The sequence below is a fragment of the Tachysurus fulvidraco genome, chromosome 7 (genome assembly GCF_022655615.1).
Source record: "Tachysurus fulvidraco isolate hzauxx_2018 chromosome 7, HZAU_PFXX_2.0, whole genome shotgun sequence".
NCBI classification, from domain to species: Eukaryota; Metazoa; Chordata; class Actinopteri; order Siluriformes; family Bagridae; genus Tachysurus; species Tachysurus fulvidraco.
Window position 1 is genome coordinate 27,395,605 of NC_062524.1, and position 21,875 is coordinate 27,417,479.

The 21,875-nt window shown below is 39.5% G+C and overlaps 1 protein-coding gene across 4 annotated transcripts; it reads left to right on the forward strand.

Moving 5' to 3' along the window:
• Window positions 1-6,067: 6,067 nt before the first annotated feature.
• smox (spermine oxidase) lies at window positions 6,068-19,259 on the forward strand. 4 transcript variants are annotated; one of them, XM_047816404.1, is made up of 8 exons: window positions 6,068-6,225; window positions 9,778-10,012; window positions 10,143-10,369; window positions 11,749-11,922; window positions 12,508-13,207; window positions 14,187-14,347; window positions 17,727-17,849; window positions 18,677-18,814. In XM_047816404.1, the coding sequence occupies exons 2-7, from the start codon at window positions 9,805-9,807 to the stop codon at window positions 17,817-17,819; spliced, it is 1,563 nt and encodes a 520-aa protein (XP_047672360.1). In that variant the 5' UTR covers window positions 6,068-6,225; window positions 9,778-9,804; the 3' UTR covers window positions 17,820-17,849; window positions 18,677-18,814. The 4 variants fall into 4 exon arrangements, with proteins under 4 accessions (XP_047672360.1, XP_027013859.1, XP_047672361.1 ...); XM_027158058.2 differs by lacking the exon at window positions 17,727-17,849 and having other exon boundaries at window positions 18,677-19,259; XM_047816405.1 differs by lacking the exon at window positions 18,677-18,814 and having other exon boundaries at window positions 17,718-17,850.
• Window positions 19,260-21,875: the final 2,616 nt, after the last annotated feature.

Here is a 21,875-nt window from a genome sequence, read left to right on the forward strand (position 1 = left end):
AAAGAGCCTGAATTCTCTCCAAGATGATTACACAACGGGTGGTGTGATGTGGCCTGAATGTGAAACAAATAATGAGAAGTAAAAAAAAAAAAAAAAGAAGTAATCGAAAAACGTGAGAGACTTGGCTTGACTTTTGTGTAAAACAAGGCCGCTTAATTTTTTTTTTTTTTTAAGGATTTTGCGGATCAGCTTTGTGAGTCTCCGTTTGTGAGAATCGAATCCACAATGGTGCTGAGAAGACTGACAAACACTTCTTTTCTTCTCTCTCTCTCTCTTGTTTTCTTTCAGCCTCGTGTCTCCAGGCCTCCAGTACAGACTGTATTATAGCTGAACTTGTCCTGGCACCGTTCCCTCTCCTCCCCTCCCCGTCTCCACTTGTTACTAACACACCATATCTACAATTACAGGCTTTGCATATAAACTACATGAACAGTTGGCATTTAAATCTCCACCGTGTTCCCGAACTTCGGTAGAATAAAAGCCAGAGATCTAAAAAGTCCAGTTTAGTTATTTGTTTATTTATTTATTTATTTATTCATTCATTCATTTTCTACCGCTTATCCGAACTTCTCGGGTCACGGGGAGCCTGTGCCTATCTCAGGCGTCATCGGGCATCGAGGCAGGATACACCCTGGACGGAGTGCCGACCCATCACAGGGTACTCACACACTCTCATTCACTCACACACACACACTCACACACTACGGACAATTTTCCAGAGATGCCAATCAACCTACCATGCATGTCTTTGGACCGGGGGAGGAAACCCGGAGTACCCGGAGGAAACCCCCGAGGCACGCGGAGAACATGCAAACTCCACACACACAAGGCGGGGGCGGGAATCGAACCCCCAACCCTGGAGGTGTGAGGCAAACGTGCTAACCACTAAGCCACCATGCCCCCTCCATTTATCTATCTATCTATCTATCTATCTATCTATCTATCTATCTATCTATCTATCTATCTATCTATCTATCTATCTATCTATCTATCTATCTATTTAATAATGTCATCTTCAGGATGTAAACCTTATGTCCATCAGTCATTATTTTCCCCCAAACACCAACCTCCCTTCCAGACATTTTCCATAATATTCCCAAATTCCGAACCCGAGGTGTTTGAGCGAAACGTCTCTGTAAGCCAGGCTCTCGTCTCTGTCCCAGTTCCCAGACACGTGCTTTATCCGATTGCTCGAATTCCAACATTATTTGTCCATGTGATCCTCCTGCTAGGGATATCAGATAGGCCTGCAGACCAAACTGGAATGTCCTACTGTGTGCAAAAGTTTGTGCCCCCCTGCAAGCACACAAAGGTAAAGTTAAAAAAGATAGATAGATAGATAGATAGATAGATAGATAGATAGATAGATAGATAGATAGATAGATAGATAGATAGATAGATAACACAAGTCATTTACACACAAACACTAACATGCTGCCATCTTGTCCCAAGGAACTGAATGAAGCTCTGTGTAGAATATGAAGGACTCTGACTTGTGAAAAAAAGATTAAATACATGAAAACTGAAGGTACAACATGGACAATAAAATGCCTGAAAACACTTTAATCACAAAGCAACACACACATACATACACACGGATACACAAACATACACACACACACACACACACCTACAGTACATACACACACTCATACATACTCACACACATACACACACACGCATACACACACTCACATACATGCATACACATACACACACTTACTGTATAAACACACACACACACACACACACACAATCAGACATACACATATACACCACAAACATACACACACACATGCACACTCACATACTGTACATACAGACACACACACATCACAAACACACATACACACTCACACACTCACACACACACAAACACACACACACACACACCTAGAAAAGACGGGGCTCAGAAAACTGCACAGAGAAAACTGCACAGAAAATGTGGTGCTGCTTCTGAACTCTTCATCAACACTCTTTAATAATTTACCAGAATAAAAAAAATATATTTTGTACTATAAAATCGAACGTATTAAAAATAATGTAAAGGGGATGAATGAAAAAAATACACAAACACACAGAGTTCTCTTGTTCGTGTTTCTTTTAACAGCTTAATGTAAAATTCCTCCGCAGAGACGAGTCTGGAAGATAAATTTCCAATATGCAGCTGTTCCACTATACAGATGTGTTTAGGTTTGTCATGATTATGCAATCTTTAACAAAAATAACAACAACAAACATAACGAAGCATTTTAAAGCGTCTCCTTTATGAATTCATACGTCAGCTCGAGATTGTGGGAATTTACCCGTGAACCCTTTTAGCCTCTGATGGGAGCAGAAAGCTTCTTCTGTCTGATGCCAGTCACACAGACCACACATTGTGGATCCGGCGAGCTCGGGCTCGGGCTCAGGCTCCGCTCTCCTCCCCACAGCAGGGTCGGACTTGGCTCTGAGCCTCGGCTCCACAAAAGAAAATTGGAAATAAAGTGTCTTTTCATTCAGAAGACGTAGGAGTTCTGGCCTTTACGCTCAAACAGAACACACAATTTAACGCTGGCCTCGGCGCTCTTGTCGAGCTTCGGTGAGGAAGAGGAGTTACATCTGAATAAAGTCAATAAAATTAGTGCAAACTGCTAACATACTGTACGATAACAAAGTGCTTTGTGGTTGAAGTGGGATTCAACTCGAAATACTTACGGGCTTTTTACACCCGGTCACTTTGTGAGTTGTCTCTGATCTGATAGCTATCTGATTTATTAAAACTGTCCCGTTTACATCAGGCCACATAAACGCGTCTCGGCGAATCGGATATCGATCCTGTCTTTTTACTCCCGTCCAAAATGCTAATATAATTTACCTCATTTCCGGGGTAATTGAAATGGAACACATTTGGTGTGTGCAGTTGCTACAAAAAACAGCGTTTACTGTTTGCTGCATTTTCGCTGGTGGCAGCAGCGCATTTTAAGCCCAAACGAGACGCCTGGGTGAAAGATCAGAGCCAGCGCTGGTGGGAGAACATATTTGTTTCTGGCGCGATGCACGACTCGTGAGTCACCTGCGAGTGACGTACTTCCGTTTGGGAGGAGTATAGCGCTGACGTATGTGGCTCGAACAACCACATGCATTTACACCTGTCCAGTTTCATCTGAAACGCGTCCCAGACCACCTCCTGAAGGGGTTTGAGCGATCAGATTTATATCCGTCTCACATTTAGACCCGGCCTTTTTACCATCGGATAGCTATCGGATCACAGAAAACGCAGGAAGTGACCAGGTGTAAAAACCCCCTCAGATGAGACAAACAAAACATGAACCCATTAGTTACCTTTGGATACGGAAAAGTGAGCAGTGTGATCGCTCTCAGAATGAAAATGTTTCTGTTATCTGATGTGATATTATGATGCTAATGTAAAATTGTAGGTTAGACTTCAAAAAATATGACTACGTTTTGTTTTGTATTTTTCAACATTTTCAACATGGAGCCCATTCAGTAATGGACCAAATCTGACAACGTGAACGTTCAGCTAATTTAAATTTGTTAGCTAGACTTATAACGTTACGTTGTTTTGCTACACGAAAAATACAAACTTGCCGAACATCTGTGTAGGTTTTTAAATGCTTGAAATAAAAATGATGTTGATATGGCAACAAAAGATGGAATTAATGTCTACAGTTAAACACGGAGGTTTGATTGTAATTCATCAAATTCTTGCAGCCGAACCTGGACGAATCTAAAGTAACGAGACTTCGTCAGCGTCACCTAGAACACGTTCAGACGTGTTTGTTGAGCAACAATCGTGTCGCGTCACTCGAAACAGTCCGTTTTGTTTCGTGCAAACATTCAGTGAGTTGAGGGTGAATCACCTTTTCTTGGAAAGTTAGGCCACACCCACCATTCCAACAAAGGGGCAGGATGTACTGAAAGTTGTGTACTCTTCTTTGATCTATTTTTAGACTCTCTGCGTCATGTCGTGTTTTCTCTCCTCCTTAAGAAGTTCCTGTCTCGTCATTCGGATCATCGTTCTTTCCATGCGGCTCATTTTTAGCTTGAGTTCCAGTCTTCGGGTTTATTTTGACTTGTTTTCTGGCACAGGATCTGGCTAGAAGTCTTCATTAATCTGAGCCACAAACAGTGTTTTGTTAGCATGAAGCTAGCACACTAATGTTAGTGATCATCAGTTCCTAATGCATTTACTTTTGCAAATCAGTGATTCAAATTGATTCGTCTAAGAGAAATATGACTATAAACTTGTATGAAGCAGTGAATTTTTCAGGTAGCATCATAAAGTTAGAATGCTACACCCAGACCACTTCCATTAAGATGGTTAAGCTATTTTGAAACATTAGCCATTTTCTAATTTATCTTATTTATGCTAGCTAAATTGTTTACGCATTTTCTCGAGGTAGCTAGCTAGCATGAAAATTCTGTAACATTAGCTAGTGTTTTTTTTTATTATCTAGCATTAGCTAATCATGCTAGTAAATATTCTGTAACATTAGCTGACTCGATCAGTTAGGAATGTTTCCCTAACATTAGCTTGCTAGCTCGGTTCTGGAAACTACTCAAACATTAACTTGATTTTATTCTTGTGTTTTTTTGTTTGTTTGTTTTTGTTTTTTAGAGAGTTCCTTTCTAGTGTTAGCTTAGCTAGTTTAGCTAGTTAGTTTGTCAAAATTCTCTACATTAGCTGTCATTCATTATCAAATTTTTGTCTAAGCTTTGTAGCTAGCTCAGTTTAGATTGAGTTAATTAGCTAACAAGCTATTAGTGTGCTTTCCTTTACAAATTATCATACGTTAATAGGGAATTTCTTCACCTTTTTTTTTTTTGTTAGCTAGCACTTTAGATCTTTTAATGTTCAAGTTGATTCCTTACAACGATTTCAGTTAAAGCATATCTCTTGTGTGTATAGAAAAATTTTGCCTGAGGTCTGTTTTTTTCTTGTAGAACGCTGTATTTGGATTAGACGTGTGACTCTAATTTGCTTCTTCCTGTCTTCCGTTCACTAACAGCTCGAACAGCTCTGACTCATTACAAAGTGTCCTAGACATGTTGCTAAATGCTGATAACGTCCCAAAGGCTGTCACTGTCAGCCAATCACAAACTGTCATTTGTCCTTGAGGTTTTATTGACTTATTTTAGAATGAAGAATGAGATCTCGATGTCTGACTGTTATATATGTGGAAGTGTAAAGTTTGTAGTGGAAAAAAGTTGTATGTTGAGCAACACGTGCTGTTGTAAAGATCAGTGTGAAGCTTAGAGCACAGAGACAAACCTGGACCTGGAGGAAATGAGTTAAAAAAAAAAATCTAGATTTTATCTCAACTGATTAATTTATCTGCATATGTAATGTTCTTAAGTAGAAATTAAACCCTTAAATAAAAAACACAAATATTTTGTATATTTTATTCACCTAAATATAAAACAAGTCTATATTACAATTCTATGTAGTGACATAAAGTTGAATATGATATATAAAACTTAAAATATAAAGTCAAATCGAATCAATTAGATACTTGACATTAACCTACAATCATTTTCTAATCATTTTATTTGTATTACTATAATTTTTAAGGAAGAACATAAACTTCCACACTGGGTCACAGTCATCAAATCGAGCCAATAAAACGACAGGGAAAATAATTGGACTATTGCAATAAAGCATATGTTGCCTCATTTGCATATTTTTAACATATTTTAATTTAATTGCTGTAAATAAAAATGTGGAATAATGACACATTCAAGGTGTGTTGTTTATTCTCTAAATCTTATATTTTAACATTAATTTTATTATTTGTTTGAAGCATTTACATACATCAGGTGCGCAATTTTTATTTCTATTATTATTATTATTATTATTATTTTTTATTATTATTATTATTATTATTATTTTAATTCATTAATGATTTCTTACTGTATATCACTCAGAATCCCGCCTCTTGCTCTGTGATTGGCTAATCTTTCAGCAACGCTGTCCAATCAACTTTCCGTGCGTTTGTAGCCAATCTCAGCGCAGGAGGTGGGACTCTACAGCCGAGTCCCAACCAAGTGGGCGTGGTTTATGTGAGTCTGGGCGGCAGGAGGAGGAGGAGGAGGAGGAGGAAGAACTGGCCGCGGCTGGTTCTCCCGCACATAAACAGCCGACTCTGCGGGAAAGAAAAAAAAAATACACACAAAAGAAGCGCACTGCATCTGATATACACTCACATCTAACCAGGAGTGCAGGTAATAAACCTTCATCACATTATTTTCTATTTATCTGATCTGTCTTATAACTGTGAGGGTAAAAAAAAGGGGAGTGAATTTCAAAATAAATAAATAAATAAATAAATAAATAAATAAATAAATAAATAAATAAATAAACCAATAGGTAAATAATAAAAATAATAATAATAATTTAAAAAAGGACATTAGAGTCGAGGCTCAGCTGCGCTTTGGGTTCTCCGTGTCTTAACCGCGGACTAAATGTCACTGTCACTGTGTCCTTTAATTCTCCGGATACATTTGATCTCTGCTCTCCATCTGTTTCTGCTCTTGATCATTTGATTATTATAGCAGTGGTTTATAAGATAAGACATTTTCACCTGCGTCTCATCTCCAAATGCGCGCTTTATGCTGTGCGCTTTATGCTGTGCGCCAAATGACAAAGTAATGAAAATGTCCGGTGTCTTCACTATAGAAGCCAGAACCCTGTCTCTGTGTATGTGTTTAATAATAATAATAATAATAATAATAATAATAATAATAATAATAGCTCAGGTTGCGTGTCATTCGGTCCTGGTTGTTACAGGAGCTCCTACGTGGCACTGCTGATTGTCTCACTCAAGTTTCTTCACCACTCTGACCATTCAAAAGGCAGACAGAGGACAAAGAAAAGCTTTGGAGTGTCCCGAGAAAGAGCTAAAACCCTGTGGAAAAACTTGAATGAAATACCTGAGGGATGAATCAGATAACGTTTCCTTTTCCTTTATCTTTAACCATGCAGCAGGAATGACGTGAACCTTTGGTACTTTAATCTCACTTCCACTTGGAAAACAATTTCACCATCAAGACCTCAGTCTATAGTAGAGTTCAGAAAGCACACTGATTTTGTTATTAGTAATAACTTGTTTTTTTGTTTGTTTTTATTTTTACATTATTTAAAAAACTTTTTTTTAAATTTTTTCATTCTTGTGTCTGAATATTCTTTAAGGTCTAATTTTGACATTGATTTTTAAGTGCGTTTTTTTTAAGTGTGGTTGCTATGCAGTTTAATTAAACATGCCGTAGCTAGCTGATGACTCAAACACAAACTAGCTAGTAGGAAGTAGTGTGTTATTTGTTCAGACAAGCCGAATTTAAACAGAATTGATGACAAACCTTTAAAAAAAACATTGACGTTTCCGTCTGATGGACTTGTTTATTAGCTGCAATTACAATATAGTTATAAAAACAAAGAAAATAGCCTAGCGACATCGTTATCCCAGCGTTTACTGGTATTGTATTTTTAGCCGCGGTTTATGCAGAATATTTCCTAAGAAATAAAGAGGGTTCGTGTGAATGAACTGTTGCCATAGAAACGACAGTCAATCAATCAACATCTATAGACCAATCAGGAAAGCTGAGTAATTAAATATGAGTTGTTAACATGGTAAGGTCAGGAAAGCATTCTGTGCTTCGAGGTGATATGGAAAATCTGGTCAGTGAGTACCAGCAAGATAGCCTTGTGGAAAGATAACCACGCGAAGGAGGATGGAAGGTTGGCGTTTCTAGGTCGTGATGAAGCCCTGGTTGCACGTTCGCTCCTCCCCCCATTCAACCAGCTGCCTCCTTAATCTCTATCCAAGAGCAGAGGCATGTGTTGTGCTTGTTTTCCAGCCACAGGAATAACGTGCTGACATCAGTGATGAGGATCAGTATTTGCCCAGGCTGTTCTTAGCTACAGATAAAGAGAAGCACTGATTCTGGGTCATTCCATGAATTTACACTTTTCCTCTTTTTATCCTGAACATATCCCAGACTTGATGCTCGTGTTGCTAAGAGCAGAAGAAGTATAATGTTGACTCTAAAAAGTAAACATGAATCTTAGCAGGATCCGGTTCAAAATTTTACCAGACTATCTATCCCAACATTTAAGCTCCGCCTCCCAGCAATGAATGACGGATGATGAAATTATTCAATATAAAACCCATACAATTGCAGACTTGAACGAACTGATAAATATCCAGCGCAATACGACCAGGGATACAGAACTAATTTGATCCCAGGTTGTCTTTAACATCACAAAAGCACTTTTGCAATTATTACTCATTTTTTTTTTATTTGTTTGATATAATTCTGGCTAATTTGGGCCACCAATCAAATGGGTGCAAAAAATTCACAGTAACCAAAATTTGAGAAGAAACAAACCCCATTTTAGCCGGTTTGACCATTTTGCTCACCCCGGTTCCAACCAGTTCCTACCAACTGGTTGTTTCTTGAAGTACAGGTCTGCTTCCGTACACACGGGTGGTACATGAAAGGAGAATTAAAAAGAATAACAGCAGCTCTGATTTGCTACATTCATTCATTCATTCATTCATTCATTCATTCATTCATCTTCTACCGCTTATCCGAACTTCTCGGGTCACGGGGAGCCTGTGCCTATCTCAGGCGTCATCGGGCATCGAGGCAGGATACACCCTGGACGGAGTGCCAACCCATCACAGGGCACACACACACACTCTCATTCACTCACACACACACACACACACACACACACACACACACACACACACACACACACACTCTCATTCACTCACACACACACACACACTACGGACAATTTTCCAGAGATGCCAATCAACCTACCATGCATGTCTTTGGACCGGGGGAGGAAACCGGAGTACCCGGAGGAAACCCCCGAGGCACGGGGAGAACATGCAAACTCCACACACACAAGGCGGAGGCGGGAATCGAACCCCCGACCCTGGAGGTGTGAGGCGAACATGCTAACCACTAAGCCACCGTGCCCCCCTGATTTGCTACAGGTGACATTAATTTAAAAAAACAAAACTTTTGCCTTTATAAAACCACCAGCCTCCTATTTAATTTCCTCATCATGAATTTATCACAAATGGAACAATAACGTGTTTTTCCGTAGGAGAAAAAACACCGAATGTTAAGTACAATGTAGAAATCAACCCAGTTGTCAAGCTCTGATTCGACTCCGTGTAAATCTTTGTTGGTTCTGCAGTCAGTGCTGCTTTATTCCCCTAGGAAAAGTTTCATGAATCTTTTGTCTGCCTGCTGGTTTCTTTTGTCCGACAGAAGAAGGTGTTATAATGACATTCTCAGGCTTGTCTCAGGGGTGTATGAGCTCGTAATGTAGTACCTTTGGGTATATGCAGTGCTCCATCTTCAGTGTTTAACTGAAAGGTTTAAACCGACACTCCTAATGAAAAGGAAGTTTATTCCCAGAGCTCTGTTTAGTCTATCAGGTAATAGCAGCCATTCCATCTGCCCCTCTAATAGCACAATTACAACCTCTGTTTTTTTTGTATTTCCCTCTGCCTGCCTTATGTCAGGTGTTCCGTTTCCTTTCGTCTCTGTTGAAGCGAGCCTGTTTATACACAGAGAGAATTTCATTCGATTAATCATCGACATGCACTTCTCTAAAGTCCGGAGCGCATCTTTTACATGTTCACAAACTTTTAGTCCTTGTGGTTGTAAAAAAGTCTGCAGAAGCAATTTTTTTTAATTTCTTGACCTTATGAAAAGCCTGATTTTAACCTCTTTTCTGTCCCTTCCATCTGGAAGGTCTCTTAGAAGAGGAGTTTGGACGGCATGCAAAGTTGTGAAATATCTTCGGACAGCACAGATGATCCTCTCAGTAGCGGCTTACGCAGGCATCACCGACCGCGAATAGTAGTTATCGGCGCGGGCTTGGCCGGCCTCGCAGCCACCCAAACCCTCTTGGAGAGCGGCTTCACAAATGTCACAGTACTAGAGGCCTCGGACTGCATCGGAGGCAGAGTACAAAGTGTTCAATTTGGTGAGACGTTAAATTTACTCTTTAAAAATGACCCTGAGAGATTCGAAGCAATGCTGTGCTTGTGTTTCTCAGGAGAAATCATTTCACATTGTCCCTTTTAACAATATTTTTCTCCATTTGTCCCACCCAGGTAAAGCTACTTTGGAACTAGGAGCCACCTGGATCCATGGCGCTAATGGGAACCCCATCTACCACCTGGCTGAGGATAATGGGCTTCTGGAACACACCACAGAGGACGAGCGCAGCGTGGGTCGCATCAGCCTCTATGCCAAAAACGGTGTGGCCCACTACCAAACCAACAGTGGAAAGCGTATCCCCAAGGACCTTGTGGAGGAGTTCAGCGACTTGTACAATGAGGTACGAGAGCTCTAGAGCCTGGTGTTTTTTTATTTATATTCTCATGCAGTTCAGTCAATGAGTACATGTGAATTAAGGATACGCAATTCAGTCCCAAGCTCTTAAGTGGAGAATTGGGTCACAGAGTCCAACTCCAGAATTTGAGCCAGGTCCTGAAGCTCAGATTCCCAAACCACAGAGTACAATTCGGTCCCACAATCCAGTCCAACTTTACAGACAATTGAGTCTGAGTCTAGCCGCTAGTCTGAATCCATGAAGTTCAAACTGATTCCAAACTGCGTTCCAAGCTATAGAGACTGAATCGATTCATAAGTTCCAGGCTGTAGAGTTTAAATCGAGTCATGAGTCCATCTGTAGCATCTGAATCAAGTCAATGGTCTCAAACTGTAGAGTCCAAAACCCCCAGCCATGAAGTCCAACAACCCATGACCTACAGTATGAGTATCATCCTAATGAGTCTGAATTGAGTTCATAGTATCAGATCAGCGATCGATTCACGTCGAAGTTGTTGGCATGTCATTAAAAAAAGAGAAGAATCCTGGGGAAGCCTTTTATTACTGTGTTTTTGACAGGTAGCTGTCTGCTGAATGACGTCAAATATGTTGCCTCATTATTCCAAGAATGCGCAGTGTCAGATTGCAACATGAAGCTACTAGTGTGTGTGTGTGTGTGTGTGTGTGTGTGTGTGTGTGTGTGTGCGTGGGTGTGTCTACAATCACGGGAAGTTGTAACACATTGTAATGCATGTTTGGACATGTTTGGTATGTTGACATGATAGGGGTTTAATGTGTATAATGACTTTTGAGCTTCAGAAAACAGCTTAAGCGAGTCTTGAGTGTGTGAGCCATGTGGCTCTGTGTGGTTCGCTCTCATGACCGCGCATCGATGTGAGGGGATTTTCATGAGTGCTATCAATGCTCATGAGTAAAGTTCACTTTCTGAGGCAGTAACCTCACCTGACCCATATCTTTATTTTCAGTTCCTCTCTCTTTCTGTTGATACGTCTCTTGGCACAGGCGTGTATTCAGCGACTCTCCCATACAGTAAAATTCTTCACGGATGAAATGTTATTCCACGCCAATGCATTCCATCCGCACAGCTAGTGACTTTGATACTATGTGCTATTTGCATGGAAATTTGTTTCAATGATGTACTGTATTGACCTCTGCCTTATCTCTGTCCTTCTTTATCCTCCTCTCCACTTGTTCTTTCCTCTTCTCCATTTGTTCTTTCCATTTTTTGCTTTATTTGTTTTTCTCTTCCTTCCCTTCCCATATTTCTTACTACATTGCCTTCTTTCTTCATGTTTTTCTTTCTTGTTACTGACTATCTTTCTCTCTCTCTCTCTCTCTCTCTCTCTCTCTCTCTCTCTCTCTCAGGTATATGACCTGACTCAGGAGTTTTTCCAGAATGGTAAGCCAGTGGGCGATGAGACGAAGAACAGTGTGGGTATCTTCACACGTGACCTGGTGCGCAAGAAGATCATGGTGGACCCTGACGACTCTGAAAGCATTAAGAAGCTGAAGCTGTCCATGCTGCAGCAGTACCTCAAGGTGCAGTGAAGGTTCACGTTGCCTTTATGCACGAGCATGACTAATCATACATTGGTGTTCAGACTACATCTCATTAACACCGCAGCACCCCCGGTGTCTGATGTCACCAGACTTCACTATCATAAGAACCTCCCTAAAACACAGCCGCACCTAATACGTCCTCTCGTGTACCTGTCTTTCTCTCCTGCCTCCTTGGACCACAAGGTCTCTGTACAAGTTTAACAGGAAGAGAAACTAAAAATAGAGGAACAGACAGGGGAAATGATTACGCAAAGATTTCACAGATGATGCCAGAGAGAATCTGTTCTCCACAATCTGGATTTAAATTGTGTTCGTCCGTGTGGGGCTGAGATGAGTCCAGTTTAAGCATTTGCAGTCCCAGTGAGTCCACGTGGGAATCTTCTTCTAAAAAATAACCTCAGACTTTATTAACTCCATCTTTATTCACTGGCTCTGTAATGTCTCAGAACAAGTATGACTTGTAACATGAGTCCTTTTAAGATGTTACCATGTAGAACATGTTAGAAAGAGTGATTACACATGTGATTCCTTGTAAATGTTGTTCTGTTGGTCTTGTTATCTCAGGTGGAAAGCTGTGAAAGCAGCTCTGCCAGCATGGATGAAGTGTCCCTGAGCGAGTTCGGAGAGTGGACCGAGATCCCTGGTGCTCACCACGTCATCCCTGGTGGCTTCATCAAAGTGGTAGAGCTGCTGGCCCAGGACATTCCGAGCCGCGTGCTGCACCTGGGAAAACCCGTCCGCCGCATCCACTGGAATTACAGCGCACAGGACACAGAGGGCGATACTGACCAAGCTGACCACAACCAGGATCAGCGACCTGGCCTAGCACCAGTGCGTGTCGAGTGCGAGGATGGTGAGTGGTTCCTCGCCGATCACGTGATCTTTACGGCTTCACTAGGCGTCTTAAAGAAAGCCCACGAGATGCTCTTCTCTCCGAGCCTGCCCCTGGACAAGGCTCTGTCCATCCAGAAGCTGGGCATCAGCACCACAAATAAGATCTTCCTGGAGTTCTCTGAGCCCTTCTGGAGCCCCGAGTGCAACAGCATCCAGTTTGTGTGGGAGGACGAGGCATACCTGGAGAGCGTGGCTTACCCCGAAGAGCTCTGGTACCGCAAAATCTGCAGCTTCGACGTGCTTTACCCACCAGAGCGCTATGGCCACATGCTAAGCGGCTGGATCTGCGGAGACGAGGCACTGCTCATGGAGAGCTGCGATGACGAAACTGTGGCCGAGATGTGCGCCGAGCTGCTTCGCAAGTTCACAGGTCAGGCAGGGGGCGGGGCTTTAAATTGTTTTGTTATTAATCATTTATGAATATAGAATGTAAGAAATTGTAAATGAAGGTTTTCTTTTGACATGTAATCATGATCAGCTTGCTAAACATAATTAGGGCTCAGCACTGTGACACACCACCTAACAATTACTCATTATCCTGTAACTGCACACTGACTCATCACGGTATGACATCACACTTAAGTGCCCTGAAGGGCTTTAACCTGAAGCCACCCAACCATTATTCCCCTGTTAAGTCACCTGAGTTCATTCATCACTATTGTACGTTGCAGTCTGGTGTGTTTCATTGTGTTATAGTTCCCACCTCTCATGTTATTTCGAGACGCTCCTGAACATACAGTAGGTGTGGAACAACCTTCATGAGTCTCAGCTGCCTTGGGGTGGATCTGCAACAAACCAGTTCAGCGAGGATTGGAGCTCAGACTCATGGGAGCAAACAGACTACAAACTATTCAAACTATACGATTTGCCTATTTATTAGAAACAGAGAGAGATTTTTCCACTACTTTCATTAGCCCTACACTCCCTGGGTTCCTCAGACCCCATTTTGAGAACTGTAGATCTATCTGGTTATTTTTTTTTCTATAAGATAATTTCTTTTGCCTCTCATCTTTGTCTCATTTTTTTATTTTGCAGGAAGTCCATCATTTTTCATTCCTCTTCTGTCTCCCTTTCCATTTATGAAGCGAGCAGGCGCTCTGCTTGTTTCCTCATCCGTGATCCTACACTGGCCTCGGTTCAGAATGAAACACCATCCCATATGCCAAATCTCCATAGCAACCTTTACATAACGTTCACTCTCTTGTTTTGTGTAATACAGAGTGACTTCTTTCAAATCGATAAAATGTTTTTTTACAGATAGGAATTTACAAACTGTGGATAGAAGCGCTCTAAATTTGTTGGAATATTGTTAATGTTCTCTTGTTTTTCTTCCTGCTTGTTTCTTGCAGGGAACCAGAACATTCCAAAACCACGGCGGATCCTGCGCTCAACATGGGGCAGTAACCCCTACATTAAGGGCTCTTACTCGTTTACCCGTGTGGGCTCCAGTGGGGCAGACTTTGAGCGGCTGGCCGAACCCTTGCCCTACGCCAAGAGCTCCAAGGTTCCGGTGAGAGACGCAAAAACGTTTCTTAATAATCCATCCTAAAGAGTTCCATACAGTTTAAAAACTATATTAGCCTGCACCTAAAGTTACAGAGTATCTTAGTCTACACCTAGCATTACAGGGTATTAGTCTACACCTAGCATTACAGGGTATTAGTCTACACCTAGCATTACAGAGTATCTTAGTCTACACCTAGCATTACAGAGTATTAGTCTACACCTAGCATTACAGGGTATTAGTCTACACCTAGCATTACAGGGTATTAGTCTACACCTAGCATTACAGGGTATTAGTCTACACCTAGCATTACAGAGTATCTTAGTCTACACCTAGCATTACAGAGTATTAGTCTACACCTAGCATTACAGAGTATTAGATGGTACCTAGCATTACAGAGTATTAGTTTACACTTAGCATTACAGAGTATTAGTCTACACCTAGCATTACAGAGTATTAGTCTACACCTAGCATTACAGAGTATTGGTCTACACCTAGCATTACAGAGTATTGGTCTACACCTAGCATTACAGAGTATTACTCTACACTTAGCATTACAGAGTATTAGATGGTACCTAGAATTACAGAGTATTAGATGGTACCTAGCATTACAGAGTATTAGTCTACACTTAGCATTACAGAGTATTAGTCTACACCTAGCATTACAGAGTATTAGTCTACACTTAGCATTACAGAGTATTAGTCTACACCTAGCATTACAGAGTGTTAGATGGTACCTATAATTACAGAGTATTAGTCTACACTTAGCATTACAAGGTATTAGCTGGTACCTAGCATTACAGAGTATTAGTCTACACCTAGCATTACAGAGTGTTAGATGGTACCTATAATTACAGAGTATTAGTCTACACCTAGCATTACTGAGTATTAGTCTACACCTAGCATTACAGAGTGTTAGATGGTACCTATAATTACAGAGTATTAGTCTACACAGCATTACAAGGTATTAGCTGGTACCTAGCATTACAGAGTATTAGTCTATACCTAGCATTACAGAGTATTAGTCTACACCTAGCATTACAGAGTGTTAGATGGTACCTATAATTACAGAGTATTAGTCTACACCTAGCATTACAGAGTATTAGTCTACACTTAGCATTACAAGGTATTAGCTGGTACCTAGCATTACAGAGTATTAGTCTACACCTAGCATTACAGAGTATTAGCTGGTACCTAGCATTACAGAGTATTAGTCTACACCTAGCACTACAGAGTTTTTGTCTACATTTAGCATTACAGAGTATTACTCTACACTTAGCATTACAAGGTATTAGCTGGTACCTAGCATTACTGAGTATTAGTCTACACCTAGCATTACAGAGTATTAGCTGGTACCTAGCATTACAGAGTATTAGCCTACACTTAGCATTACAAGGTATTAGCTGGTACCTAGAATTACAGAGTATTAGTCTACACCTAGCATTACAGAGTATTAGCTGGTACCTAGCATTACAGAGTATTAGTCTACACCTAGCATTACAGAGTATTAGTCTACACCTAGCATTACAGAGTATTAGTCTACACCTAGCATTACAGAGTATTAGTCTACACCTAGCATTACTGAGTATTAGTCTACACTTAGCATTTCAGAGTATTAGTCTACACTTAGCATTACAAGGTATTAGCTGGTACCTAGCATTACAGAGTATTAGTCTACACTTAGCATTACAAGGTATTAGCTGGTACCTAGAATTACAGAGTATTAGTCTACTCCTAGCATTACAGAGTATTAGCTGGTAACTAGCATTACAGAGTATTAGTCTACACCTAAAGTTACAGAGTATTAGTCTACACCTAGCATTACAGAGTATTAGTCTACACCTAGCATTACAGAGTATTAGTCTACACCTAGCATTACAGAGTATTAGTCTACACCTAGCATTACAGAGTATTAGTCTACACCTAGCATTACAGAGTATTAGTCTACACCTAGCATTACAGAGTATTAGTCTACACCTAGCATTACAGAGTTTTAGTCTACACTTAGCATTACAGAGTATTAGTCTACACTTAGCATTACAAGGTATTAGCTGGTACCTAGAATTACAGAGTATTAGTCTACACCTAGCATTACAGAGTATTAGCTGGTACCTAGCATTACAGAGTATTAGTCTACACCTAGCATTACAGAGTATTAGTCTACACCTAGCATTACAGAGTATTAGTCTACACCTAGCATTACAGAGTATTAGTCTACACTTAGCATTACTGAGTATTGGTCTACACCTAGCATTACAGAGTTTTAGTCTACACTTAGCATTACAGAGTTTTAGTCTACACTTAGCATTACAGAGTATTAGCTGGTACCTAGAATTACAGAGTATTAGTCTACACTTAGCATTACAGAGTATTACTCTACACCTAGCATTACAGAGTGTTAGTCTACACCTAGCATTACAGAGTATTAGTCTACACCTAGCATTACGGAGTATTGGTCTACACCTAGCATTACTGAGTATTGGTCTACACCTAGCATTACAGAGTTTTAGTCTACACTTAGCATTACAAGGTATTAGCTGGTACCTAGAATTACAGAGTATTAGTCTACACCTAGCATTTCAAAGTATTAGCTGGTACCTAGCATTACAGAGTATTAGTCTACATGTAGCATTAGATAGTATTAGTCTGCACTTAGCATTACAGAGTATTAGTCTACACTTAGCATTATAGAGTATTAGTCTATACCTAAAGTTACAGAGAATCTTAGTCTACACCTAGCATTACAAAGTATTAGTCTACACCTATCATAACAAAGTATTAGCTGGTACCTAGCGTTACAGAGTATTAGTCAACACATAGCATTAAAGAGTATTAGCCTACACCTAGCATGGCAGAGTATTAGTCTACACTTAGCATTACAGAGTATTTTCTAGACTGAGCATTACAGAGTATTAGTCTACACCTAGCATTGCAAAGTATTAGCTGGTACCTAGCGTTAATGAGTTTTAGCCTGCATCTAGCATTACAGAGTATTAGTCTATACCTAAAGTTACAGAGAATCTTAGTCTACACCTAACGTTACAGAGTATTAGTCTACACCTAGCATTACATTGTAACCTAGCTTAACAGATTGCTAGCATATTCACAGAAAAATGATTGTTTGAAAGCTGCTTCAAAAATACGACAAAATAATACAAATTTATGAAAATAAATCCATATCAAATCACCTTTTTTTGTTTATTAACCCAAATATTATGTCAGTATCTAAATATTTCTTCAGGTTCAGATTCCGTTTCCCTCTTTCAGTCGTCTCTCTGATGAGATGAGGCTCACAGACCGATTTCTCTTTCTTTCTCTTATTCTCTTGTTCTTTCTCTCTCTTTTTTCCCCTCATCCTCACACCGGCATGCTCAAGTGCTAACAGGCAATTACAGGTCTGAAAGAACAACCTGTGCCTCCAGGAAAACGTGAGCTACAGACAGAAATCGCAGGGCTGAAAATAACTACCTCCAACTAGACACAAAATCTCACAGTTTTCTCAGATAAGGTAAAAAAAAAAAAGAACAAAACCAAAACAGGATAGATTTAAAGAAATTGTGTAAGATGTGTTTTTTTTCTTTAAACATTCAATAAAATTACTTACAAATTACCTTTACACTTGTACTCTCATTAAAAATGCTTTAATGTATATGTAAATATGACAAGGGGTCATGAATATGCATGATTATGCAAATGTAACCCCGGTGTATATTCGCAGAGCTTTAGTATCTAAGGTTCGAATACGTCGCATTGTCATATCCTCTGTGATTTATTTAACAACAGCCAAAATATATCTTCAGTGTTACCATAGCGACCGTATTATCGTTCCCGAACATGAAGCTTGGTTGAAAAAGTGTCCCGATATCACATTGTCACGTCTTATCAGGCTGTTCGAGCGGTCGAGAGCCTTTTGGCGACGTCGCAGATAATAGCTCTGCCCCAGATTAGTTTTGTGTCATAATAAATAGTGAAATATCAGGTCTGAATGATGGGTTCTGGGTTCTGATTGGTCAGAAGGATTTATTTATATCTAGACCAGCGGCTCTGACAGTAGTGCAGGTTTGGATGGATTCGCTCAGGCACACATATAAAGACACACATGTAGTGACCTTCTACCAAAGCTGGACTCATGTGACACACGTGAAGCCGAGTGGCTGGAAGCAATTTTGTGATGATGTCACGTTATGCGCCTCAACCCATAACTGTATAATTATTATTAATACTTTTTTATTTGTAAATTGATGTTGCGTTCATGTACAATCCCAATTAAAATGACCAAATCCTGGATGGACTGAGACATTAAGTTTAACCCAGTGTTTTTTCCCCCTCTATCAGCCGTTGCAGGTGCTGTTTGCTGGCGAGGCCACACACAGGAAATACTATTCCACTACCCATGGTGCTTTGCTGTCTGGTCAGAGGGAGGCAAACCGTCTCATCGAGCTCTACCACGACGTCCTCAATGCAGAAACCACAAAAGCCTAATAAGAAATACCTAATAAAAGAAACGAATCAAAGACAAACCACTAACTCGTGACTTTAAAAAAAAAAAACAACGTTTTAATGATTTCCGTATTCTGTTTAAACAACTAAATGTTTCAAATGTAGTAGGGGCATTAAACTAATAACAAACAAAAAAAAATCTTGTTTATACTGTACTTTAGATTTACAGATATTTAGATATGACTAAGATGTACTGTACACGGGTGCCGAGTTCTCCGGCCGCCTCTGCTTCTTATTTTTCTCTGATTTTTTTCTTTCTTATTTTATTTTTTATTTTTAATCAATAACTTATACGTTTATAACACGTCTGTAATTTAACTTTTTTGTAAGTGCCTTCTGTATTTAACGTTATCATTTAAAATGAAACACAGTGGCAGAGAATAAAGTGTATATTATTGTGAATAAAAATACAGAGTCACTTTTTTTTTATTAACGTACGTTTCATTAACACTTTGATGCACATCGTGGGTCTGTGACCCGACTGAGCTTTTTATTTTCTGTCTCGTTCAGTGTTCCGCATATTCGTTATGTTCACTTTTCTTTGCTTACTTTATAAACAAAGCCAGTTTTTGTACAATTTATACATTTTACACATATGATCCACATAGGAACCTGTGATATTTGCAAATTTTTAAAGATGGAAATTTACTGATATATATATATATATATATATATATATATATACATTTTTACATATAAAATATTTTATGGGGAAAGATAACTGAAAATTCGTTCATTCATTCATTCTCTACCGCTTATCCGAGCTTCTCGGGTCACGGGGAGCCTGTGCCTATCTCAGGCGTCATCGGGCATCGAGGCAGGATACACCCTGGACAGAGTGCCAACCCATCGCAGGGCACACACACACTCTCATTCACTCACACACTCACACACTACGGACAATTTTCCAGAGATGCCAATCAACCTACCATGCATGTCTTTGGACCGGGGGAGGAAACCGGAGTACCCGGAGGAAACCCCCGAGGCACGGGGAGAACATGCAAACTCCACACACACAAGGCGGAGGTGGGAATCGAACCCCCAACCCTGGAGGTGGGAGGCGAACGTGCTAACCACTAAGACACCGTGAGTGAGTGAGTGTTCAGTTTTGGACATTAAACGTTTCTGTCTGTCAGTGATGATATTATAGTAATTATATACTTGAACAACTGTTTGCATGCATTTGAAAATATTCTTGTGCTTTTGATTTTCTTTAGCGTTAGCATGGCTAGTCCCAGTCGTTCTAGATTAACGGCTAATGTGGTTGTAAAGATGTTTGCATGAAGAACAGAATGTGGAAGATGAGACGATACTTAGTCCTAGTTCAGAGTCTGGAATGTCTGATGCGGAAAACCTCAACTGTGCCATAGGGACAATCTGGAAAGATGCATTGAAGACACCGAAGACTTGTCTGATAAAACTTGAAATGAATACGGGTCATTTTACACCCATGATGTGCAGTAGAAGGGTTTTGCATTGTTTGTGCATCAAAGGGTTAAAATAGGAATTTGGTCTGCAGCGCCTCCTGGCGGTAGTTGAAGTAACTTACACCTCAAGACTGCATAGAGTTTACATTTTAGGAAGAGTTGAATGAATCGAGAGTTGAATTAATCGAGTCTTATGAGATATTAAACTTTGCGTGGCAAAGGTTTAATACTTTTTAAGTTTAAAGTTTAATACTGTATCTACTTAATATTACAAAGTTGGCAACAAAAAACATACATTTATCCATATTTTATCCAACAGCACTTGTTTTATTTATTTTTTTGTAAAATAAAAGTGAAAAACACCGCATTTCTAAACATACAAACTAAGAAAAAAAACAAACATTTCTTTTCTTTGTAAACATTTTTATTTAAAAACAATTATATAAAAATAAATAAATAAAAAATAAAAATTAATAATAATAATAATAACAATAACAATAACAATATATATATATATATATATATATATATATATATATATATATATATATATATATACACAATATATATATTGTATATATATATATATTGTATATATATATATAGTCAAGCCTGAAATTATTCATACCCCTGGAAAATTATGACTTAAAGTTACTTTTATATAACCAGCATTTTTTTCTTGATTAGAAATGACACCATCGTCTCCCAGACGATAGTAAGACGACGTACAAGAGGCATCATTGTGGAAAAAAAATATTACTCATCTTTTATTTACATTTGAACAAAAATGGCTCTATACCATTCCAAACAGTCCAAGCTGTTCTAAATCATCCTAATTACCCTGATTCATTGGGAACAGCTGTTTTAATCAACTCAACAGGTATACTGTATATACTGTAGATTCTAATAGGCATTGATTTACCCTGTGTGTAAATCATTAAAAAAATATAACTGTTGATCTAGATTTAGCCAAAAAACCATGTCTTATATTTACTCATGAGATAAATATTTATCCCACCTGTTTATTTAGTCAGTTTATCTCTTTTAAATAAAGTTTCTATTTTTATTTTTTCAAGTACTTATTTTTTTCCCCTAGACATGTAGAAGAGGGAATGTTGTGTTTCTGTGCTGATGGTAAACTGAATATTTCCCAGTCTGTGCTTTGTTTCTAATTTTTCATCATCACCCCTGGCTCTGAGCAGGACAGTGTTTATATCAGCTCGAGTGCAGGCAGTAAATCAGGCTGTGAAAGATCGAGAAGGCTGTGAAGACATGCTGTTTTTCCAGAAGAGAAGTTTCTCCACGAACGAACCAAAATGTCTTTGGGTTTTTTGAGTTGACGGAATCGACTAACGTCTTGTCTTCCAGTTTTGTGGACTGGATGTAGAAAGACGTCAGCCAAGGTTCCCACGATGCACTGGTGCCCGATGTGAAGCTTCTTCCATTTATTTATAGCTTCAGAAACATGTGAACCTTTCGTCTGGATTCAATCAATGCAGCCAGGGAACATAGTGGAATTATAGAGAAATCTATAGAAACTTCTCTGTATGATTGGATTGTTGATCTTTTTTATTTATTTATTTTTTTGCCAGAACAAAGAAGTATAA